The sequence below is a fragment of the Herpailurus yagouaroundi genome, unplaced genomic scaffold (assembly GCF_014898765.1).
Source record: "Herpailurus yagouaroundi ecotype Mexico unplaced genomic scaffold, PumYag 202, whole genome shotgun sequence".
Lineage (NCBI taxonomy): Eukaryota > Metazoa > Chordata > Mammalia > Carnivora > Felidae > Herpailurus > Herpailurus yagouaroundi.
The window spans coordinates 107,374-116,502 of NW_024412433.1; the positions used below are offsets into that span (position 1 = coordinate 107,374).

The 9,129-nt window shown below is 59.5% G+C and overlaps 2 protein-coding genes across 5 annotated transcripts in view; one reads left to right on the top strand and one right to left on the bottom strand.

Moving 5' to 3' along the window:
• The window catches only part of PDCD1 (programmed cell death 1), a 15,018-nt gene extending 13,102 nt beyond the window's left edge, over window positions 1-1,916 (top strand). Inside the window, exons 3-4 of the mRNA XM_040450332.1 lie at window positions 545-688; window positions 942-1,916. Of these exons, the coding sequence (XP_040306266.1) occupies window positions 545-688; window positions 942-1,145 (348 nt within the window). The 3' untranslated portion in view covers window positions 1,146-1,916. The remainder of the gene's footprint in view (window positions 1-544; window positions 689-941) is intronic.
• Window positions 1,917-7,405: 5,489 nt separating this feature from the next.
• Window positions 7,406-9,129, bottom strand: part of NEU4 (neuraminidase 4) — a 6,652-nt gene continuing 4,928 nt past the window's right edge. For all 4 annotated transcript variants that reach the window (XM_040450368.1, XM_040450367.1, XM_040450365.1 and 1 more), the window contains one exon: window positions 7,406-8,831. In XM_040450368.1, coding sequence (XP_040306302.1) covers window positions 7,846-8,831 — 986 coding nt within the window. In that variant the 3' untranslated portion in view covers window positions 7,406-7,845. The remainder of the gene's footprint in view (window positions 8,832-9,129) is intronic.

Here is a 9,129-nt window from a genome sequence, read left to right on the forward strand (position 1 = left end):
GAGGGCAGCTGGGGTCAGGGAGGGCAGATGGCGTCAGGAGGGAGGGCGGCTGGGGTCTGGGAGGGCAGCCAGTCTCCCCGGGGCAGCAGTACTCAACCTCAGCCAGTCTCCAGTGGGAGTTCATTTCTCCAACGATTTTCCTCCTGATATTTTCGAGAATGTGCTATGTGCTCTGTGTGCTGGCCACTGGTGGACACGTGGCAGTTCTGTGTGGCATCAGTTGGAGAGAGACTTGCTACACTGATTCACTGTGACCACCCGCCCCCCCCCCCCCCGCCCCCCGCCCCCCGCCACCGTGTGCTGCACCAGCCCGGGGATGGTGGGTGGGTCTGGTGGGCTCCTCTCTCGGCCAGGGTTTGCAGCCCGAGACAGTAGGCGCCCGCGGCAGGACCCAAGCCGGGGGTCCTGAGTGGTCGCCAGCCCGGACAACCCGCGGTCCAAGTCGGACTTTTGGTTGACAAGCAGGGACTCAGGGTCACCACGTGGGGGGCGGGGTTAGCCAGACCGCTGGGGGGGGGGGGGGGGGAGGGGAGACAATCCCCGGGGGGGGGGTGGGGTGGCCCCCCCAACCCCCGGGGGCAGGGACCCCTGCCACAACCCCCACCCCGAGGACCGCCGGGTCTCCTGGGCTCACTCCGGACGCTTCTTCACAGGTGCCTGTGCGTGTGGGAGCGAGGACGAGCCTCTGGTGAGTTCTCTTCCCTTGGCGCCCTGGCGCCAGAGCCCGCACCGTGCTGGGGGAGGGCCCGGGCCGCTGCAGGGCTCAGCGGGGCTGGGAACCCGCCAGGGAGTCTGAGCGCAGGGACACCGGGCCCCAGGAAGGGTCACGGAGCGCGGGCCCTGCCCGGCTTCGCTCCGGCTTGGCGTCTGCACGTGCACGTGCACCGGCGCGCGTCCGCGTGTCTGCCGCGGGACCGCCGACGCCAGCCCTCTCCCTACAGAAGGAGGGCCCCTCTGCGGCACCCGTGTTCACCGTCGACTACGGAGAGCTGGATTTTCAGTGGCGAGAGAAGACGCCCGAGCCCCCCGCCCCCTGCGCCCCCGAACAGACCGAGTATGCCACGATCGTCTTCCCCAGCAGGCCGGGCTCCCCGGGGCCCCTGCCTCTGAGGCCCGAGGAGGGACCCTGCCCTTGGCCCCTCTGACCGGCTTCCTCGGCTGGCCTGCGTCCTTCGGAGCCTCCGCCAGGGGCGCCAGCGGACCCTTCCCCGGAGGAGCATGCCGTGGGGAGGCTGTGGGGACTGCCAGCTTGGCTCGCCTCTCGCCGCTCACGTGACCCCGGGGGTAGGAGGTGTCCCCGTCCCGTGCCGTGCGGCCGGCCGTGTGGCGGTGGGGAGGGGACTCGGGGCCGAGCCGGCCCATCGCTCCCCAGATCTGCTGCTCTGCACCTCCACACACGCCTCCCTGCGGGGGATGGTCTGGCGCTGCGGCTCTCCCTGACCCACCAATGCCTCCCAGGGGAGCTCCAGGACATGGGCGCACAGGGTCCCTGGTTGGGGACTGTGCCGGTGAAGTGCCCCCACGGCCAAGAGATGCAGCACACGGGTGGAGGGACACACGCATGGGGTCCAGGACCTCGTGCCCCTCCGGGCCTGGAAAAGAGCTCCTGGTGTGGGGAAGGGCAGGCCGTCCGTGGGCCACCCTCATGCACAGCCCAGCCCACCAAACAGCCTGGGGGCAGGGGGGCAACAAGGGGAACGGGCCCCAGCTGGGGAGTCGCCCTCCCCTCGGTGCCCATGCATGGTGCTATTTATGGGGGCCTCCGCCCGGCACCCCCCGGGCCCACTGTCACGGCGGGGGGGGCAGTGGTACCCAGGTGTCAGGGGCTGTCTTAGGTTCCACACACACCTCAGAGCCCCTCACCCTGTTCTATTATATTATAATTAAATACTGACGAAAACTCTAAGAAAAGCCTAGGTTCTCTCCTGGCCTTGTTGGGGTGGCAGTGGCGGGGGGAGGGGGGGGTTCCGCCTCAAATAGAGGACGCAGCCAGCCCTCCTCGGGCCTGGCCCTCACCCACCTGGCCGGCGCCTTCTCTGTCCCAGGAACACACGGAGCCCCGAGGCCCCTCATCTCCGTCCCCCCCATCATGTACCACTGCCCCCTCAAGAAGTCTGTCCCCAGACCACCTCAGCCAAGAGGCTGCGTCGGTATCTGTCCTGCTCCAGCCCTCCCCACAGGCCCCCTGCACCTGACCGTCCCTCCCAGGCAGTGTCAGTGCCCTGGGCTGGGGTCAGGCCAGGCTGTGAGCGAGTGGGTGCAGCCCCACTGGAGACACACGGCCCTTCTCAGATGCAGAGGGGAGGTCTGTTCCATCCTCCGGGAAGAAGACACAGCACCACCATCAGGGGCCTTCAGTTCTTGTCCCTGACTGCAGTGACGAACACCCCCCAATCCTGTCCTTCCCCGTGAGCCTCGTCCAGACCCTCAGGGACCAGGAACACAGCTGCCCCCCCACCCAGCCCTCAGGGCTCACACCCTGTGCCCGCCACGCTGGGGTCCTGTCCTGGGCGGGCAGGAGCTAGAATCACCAAGTCCGGGACAAGGCGAGGACATCAGGCAAGGTCACACATGAGGGAACAAACACTGCCGGGAAAGGCTGCGGAGGGCACAGGCTTGCATGCCTGGAAAACCCAGTAGCTTCTGCGGAAACACGAATAGGGCAATAAGAAAATGGGGTCAGGTGGCACACACAAAATTAACCCCCAGAAATAAATGGCTTTCATACATTCAAACAGCCGCCCCCTGGAAGAGAGAGTGATAGAGAATCTAAAGTTATGCCCGAGGCGTAAATTTAACAAGAAATGAGCCGACCCGCAGGAGGACAGCTTGGCCGCAGGTGTGGGCCCTCCAGGCGGGGACACGCGGTGCCATCGAGACACCACCCCCCCCCCCCAGGTTGACTGGTAGGTGTGACCATCCCAGTGAAAACCCACTGCGACTGAAAAGCTCGTATGGAGAAGCAAACAAGAAGAAACCTAGGAAACCAAGAGAAGGAGAGCAGTTGTATCAGACCTCCAGCTCGAAACGGTGGTGCTCACACACGAGAGGCGGGACACTGGGAAAGGACATTCTGCAACAGAGGGCATGAGCAGCTATTCGAAAAGCATCAGGTGGACTCCGTTCGTGTGCCAGGGACTTGCACAAATCCAAAATACAAGGGTAAGACGGAAACCCGAGCAGACACAGAGGAAGACGGGTGAGGTCCTTCACGCTGGAGCAGGAAAGCCTCCCCACACTGGCTCGAAACCACAGCACCATTAGAGAGATTGACACATTCAACTCTACAAATTGGGGGAAACACTTTAATGTGGCAAAAGGAAAGTCAGAAGCAAACCAGGGGAAAGTATTTGCAATATTATTACACAAAAGATTAAGACTCCAGTTATGTAAAGACCTAAAATACGGAAAGAGCAAGGCCGATGGAAGGTACGATGGAAAAGTGAGCAGAAGATATGACAAGGCGGCACCACCAACTCACACGCCCACGCGCACACATACGTGCACACGCATGCACACGGACACGCACGTAACCACACACGCGCGCGTGTGTCCCATCTACGTATACTCAGATCCCTTAAGCAACCAAAGGATGTTCAATTTTACTCATAATAAGAAAAACGCAGATTACGACTTACAAATCACCCGTGGGCAAAACTCTGACCGCGTGACAACACGGTGCTGGCGAGGACGTGGAGAGACAGCCCTGGAGCGGCTGGGGGCGACAAGGCCGGACTGGAGGACTAGGCACCAGCCAGTGGTTAGAGAAAATGTGCCCTTTGACCCCTAAGCCCCGCCTGTAGAACTCCTCCCGGGGGTGAGCCAGCCGCCAGGACCGCGCGTGCCCCAGGCAGGCAGCAGGAGTGGGGGGAACCCCAGGGGCAACTCACTGCCCCCCCAAAACAAGGAACTGAGCTGGGGGCTCTACTCAAAGACAAGGGAGCACTTTGAGCACGAAAATACCAATTAAAATTAACATATTTTGAGTATGTTTTAAAAGAGATAAGTTCGTATTCTAAAAAAAGAAGAAGGAGGGGGAGAAAAAAGAAGACAGAGGAGCACGCAGCAGAGAGGGAAGGAAGCGGTGGCCTCACCAAGCCACCGGCCGGGCCACCCACTGGCGGCAGCGCCACGGCTCAGACAAGAAGTGAGAGAGCGCGGGCACAGTCAGCACTTTGATGCTCGCCTTCCCGGAACACGGCCCCTGCAGCCCGCCTCCACTCATTTTTTCCGTGCCCTGCTCTGCCCCAGTCCCGTGTGTCAACGGCCCTGGCTGGGGCAACTTGCCCATCCCCCCCCCCGCGCCCCCCCCCCCCCCCCCCCACCCAGCGGTTCCCTCTCTGCCAGCCTTGCTCATCTCCTGGAGGCTGGCCTCAGGAGGACCGGTGGGGGCTGGGCTCTTCAGATGAGGCCTGAGACCCCGGCACAGGGCACCCAGGGCGGAAGGCATGTGGCCACCCCGACAGCCCGGGGCCACCAGAGCCCCACACTTGTAGCCCCTCTGGCCAGGAGGACGACCTCTCCCACTACCTGTGCTCACCTTTCCTGGTCTGCAGAGCTGGGGGCAAGGGCTGGCCTCCTCCCGATAGAAATGCAAGGTCGTGTGGGACAGGAGGACAGGAGTCTGTGCCACACCCAGAAATCCAAGGTGGGGGCCCTGACAAAGGTCTCCTGGCGGGAGAAGAGTACAGACCCCAAAGGCAACCTGCCCAGGGGATCGGGAAGGAGGGGCTGGCGGCCCTCACTCCAGGGTCCCAGCCCCAGTGCGTGGTAACCAATCCCGCGTGGACAGGGGCATCTTTGCGCCTGGTGCAGCTCCTGAGATTCTGGAGAATTCGGGATGGGGTGGGGAGGTGTCTTCCTGAGGGCAATCAAGGCGGCATGGCCAGCATGATGTTGACTCCAATCGCTGGAACCCCTCAACTGCTGCTCAACCGCAGCCCCCTGGGGGCCCTGGACCCTCTGGCTCCGGTCTGGTGGCCCCACCCAATGATGGGGGCCCATGTCTGAGGCTCCTGAGCTGACCGGCTCACAGTGAGGCTGATGACATTGTCACGAGTCCACTGGCCACTTGGATGCTCTCAAGATTATACAACCATTGTCAGGCACTTTCTTCTTTCTCTTTTCTTACTGTCAGAGTGTTTATGGCTATACTTTTTTTTAAATTAGTAGACATATTTTTTTTAATGTTTATTTATTCTTGGGAGAGACAGAGACAGAGACAGAGCACATGCGGGGGAGGGGCAGAGAGCGAGGGAGACACAGACTCCGAAGCAGCTCCAGGCTCCGAGCTGTCAGCACAGAGCCCGACGCAGGGTTCGAACTCACAAACCGTGAGCTCACGACCTGAGCCAAAGTCGGATGCTCAACCGACTGAGCCACCCAAGCGCTCGAATTAGTAGATATATTTTAAAGCGGTTTTAGGTTTACAGAACTGAGCGGTAAGTCTCAGTACGCCACCCCCATGCCCCCCGCACACACAGTGTCCCCGAGGTTAGCATCCCCCACTGGTGGCGCACATCTGTCCTAACTGATGAACCAGCAGTGATCTGGTACCTCACATCAGGGCTCACTCGTGTGATGTGCACTCTGTGGGTTTGGACAGATGTACGGTGACATGTACCTACCATTATAGTAGGCACTCGCTGCCCTCACTGCCCCAAGAACCTTCCGTGCCCCACACACACCCCTCTCCTCCCCACAACCTCCGACAGCCACCCATCTTTTCACTGTCTTCCAAGGTCCGCCTTCTCCAGGATGCCATATGGAATCGCACAGTACGTAACCCTGTCACACTGGCTTCTTTCACTTAGTGACGCACCTTCGCGGTTCCTCCATGTATTTTCACGGCTCGATAGCGCGTTGCTTTTTGGCTCTGAGTAATCTCCCGCTGTCTGGATAGACCAGTTTGTCCGTTCACCTCCTCAAGGACATTGATTTCTTCCAAGGTTTGGCAATTCTGAATAAAGCCGCTATAAACACCATGTGCAGGTTTTTGTGTAGACATGGGTTTTCAACTCATTTGGATAAATACCAAGGAACACAATTGCTGGATCCTACGGCAAGAGTTTGTTCAGTTTTGTAAGAGACGGTGACGCTGTCTTCCCACGTGGCCGCCCCGCCCGCGGCAGGAGAACGCTCCTGCTGCTCCACCCCTCGCCAGCAGGCGGCGCTGTCAGCCTTCCGGACCCGCCGCGCTGATAGGCTAATCGCGTCCTGCTCTTTGTTTCACTTGGTCTTCCCCATGGGGGCATCTTTCCATATGCTCACTTGCCAAAGCATGCAAACAAGTCTTAAAACTCCCAATGAGAAGGCAAACAGCACAGTTAAAAAAGGGGCGAAGGCTCTAAACAGACACCTCACCAAAGACGAGCTGCGGCCACTTTGGAAAACAGGCTGGGCAATTTCTTGCAAAGCGAAACTATCCGATAAACCAGCAGGTATCCTGAAATGTTTGGCGGAATTCACGGGGAAAGCCATGTACTCCTGCAGTTTTCCTAGAATGCACATATTTTTTTTATTTATTATTTTTTTTTAATGTTTTATTTATTTTTGAGAGAGAGACAGAGTGCGAGCGGGGGAGGGGCAGAGAGAGAGAGGGAGACACCGAATCCGAGGCAGGCTCCAGGCTCTGGGCTGTCAGCACAGAAACGTCGCGGGGCTCGAACCCACTAACCGCGAGATCATGACCTGAGCCGAAGTCGGACAATCAACCTACTGAGCCACCCAGGTGCCCCAGTGTGCGGAGATTTTAAATTCCAGATTAACTTCTTTAATAGGATTTTTCAGGCTATTTCGTCTTTAATAAGTTGTATTTTTCCAGGAATTGTCCATTCATATAAATGGTTCCTAGTATCTTCTTGAAACCTGTGGACATCTGTAGGGCCCTCCTCGTGTGTCCCATCTCGTTCCTGATATTGGATTTGTGTGTTTTGTGTCTTTTATGACCAGCCCCTCGAGGGGGTTATCAGTTTTACTAGCTTTCTAAAAACCCAGCTCTGGCTCTGGCCATTCCCTCTGGTGTCTGAAGTCTCCTGTCCCTCTAGTTCTGCTGCTCGCTTGGGCTTCACTCACTGCCACTTTCTAAGGTGCTGGCATCACGGCGCCTCCCCCCACCCCCGCCCCCACGGGACCCACCTGGCTCAGCTCAACTCACAGATTGCCTGCAGCACTCACACAATTAACTTCAACGTCTTTTTCCATTCTCACTATAGCATCTTCTTTGAACCAGGGGTAATTCAGAATTGTGTTTCTCAATTTTCAGACACAAGATTGGAAAAAAACAAATTTTTTTTTTGAGAGACACATAGAAGCGAGGAAGGGGGAGGGGGAGAGGGAGGGACAGAATTCCAAGCTCAGCGTGGAGCCCAGCGCAGGGCTCGGTCCCAGGAACCCCGAGATCACGACCTGAGCCGGAATCAAGAGTCGGATGCTGAACGACTGAGCCGCCCAAGTGCCCCCACAAGGAAGATTTTAAGTTTCCTTTTGTTTTCATTTCCAGCTCAATTTCACTGTACTTTTCAATCCTTTGAAGTCTTCTAGAGACTTGACTTCATAATCCAATATAATGTCAATTTTCACACCTACGTGTACTCCAACAGACTGTAGATTCTGTTCTGTGCGGTGCTGTGCGTGTGTCCACTGAGTGAAGCTTCTTGGGCAAGTTGGCCAAAGCTTCTGTGTGCAGCCTGATTTTGTCTGCTCACTCTGTCAGTCATTGAGACTTGTATCTACAATTTTCTACTGTAACTGTGGATCTAGGTCTCCTAGAAGTCTGCCCACTTTTGTTTCTTATTTCAAAGCATACTATGAGGTATGTACAAATGGGTCGGACCAGAGAGCCCGTCAGGAAGGCCGGCAGCGCTCCAGACGCTTGTCCCCGAGGCCGGGTGGCTTGGGGCCCGGCGGCAGGTTCTGCAGGACCTCACCAAGGGAGAACATGCAGAAGGAGATCTCCTCGTAGGAGACCCTGGCCCCACTCTCAAACAGACAAGCAAAGGTCAGGGCTCCCTTGACAGTTGGCCCGACGGATGCCAGATCAGAGTAGCCACTGGGCCCCTCATAGATCACCCAGGGCTCCGTCCAGCTGTGGGGATCCAGGGGGGACCGGCTCAGATAGATTCCCATATGGAGCCGAGCCCTGCGCCCCACCGGGTGGGAATACAGCAGCCAGGTGGGGCTCTGAGACAGGGTGGCAGGGGGCCCGGGGTCCTTCGAGGTCCAGGCCGCCATGATCCCACTGAGCCCAGGCCCCAGGCCAGGCTCTTCAGGGCTGTCCCTACATCCCTCCATCCCGCTGGGCCCCTGGGCCCCTTGGGTGTCTCCAGTACCCTCCTCTGAGGGTTCCTGGACTCCAAGACAGAGGTGTGGAGAGTAGGAGTGGCTCCCGGCACCCACTGGCCATCTACCATTCCTCGGCCTGCTAAAGAGCGGAGCAGGGAAGCCAAGGACGCTGCCCTGGCAGCCCCGGGCGGTCTCGGCCAGGGCGGGCACCAGCTCCCCGGGCAGGAAGGAGGTGCCCTCATCCGCACTGAGCGCCTGCACGCGGCTCCCCAGGGGGCTCCGGGCGTTGCAGTACAGGATGTGGCCGGCCTGCCCGCTGTCCACCGCGGCCAGCTGGCACTCGCCCGAGCGAAGGTTGGGCACCAGGCCTCCGTGGCGCCAGGTGCGACCGTGGTCGTCACTGTAGAAGGTGAAGGCATGCGGGCTGGTCCTGCAGATCTTGCCAAAGCACTCCCGCCGGTCTACGTGGTACGTGTAGGCAGGCACCAGCAGGCGGCCTGAGCGCAGCTGGATGCCGTGGCCCGGGCCCACAGCAAATGTGGCCCAGTCTGCAGAAGAGGGACTGCTGATCATCCGAGCTGGGAGGCAGCCTTGGCCGAAGCCAGACGCCACCGCCCTGGGGGTCAGGGACGATCTGGAGCCAGTGCCTCAGATGCGGGGATAGCTCATGAGGAAATGGGGGACTGCCCCCCACCCACACTCCTGCTGCCCACTCCGAATCCCCCAGGGCTGGACAAGCCTCTCTTCGCCACTAGCGGGAGCAGGGAGCCCGGGCAGGTGGCCAGGCTCTCCGGACGGCAGCAGGTAGCTAGTCCCTGGGGGGGGGGGGGGGGGGGGGGGGGGGGG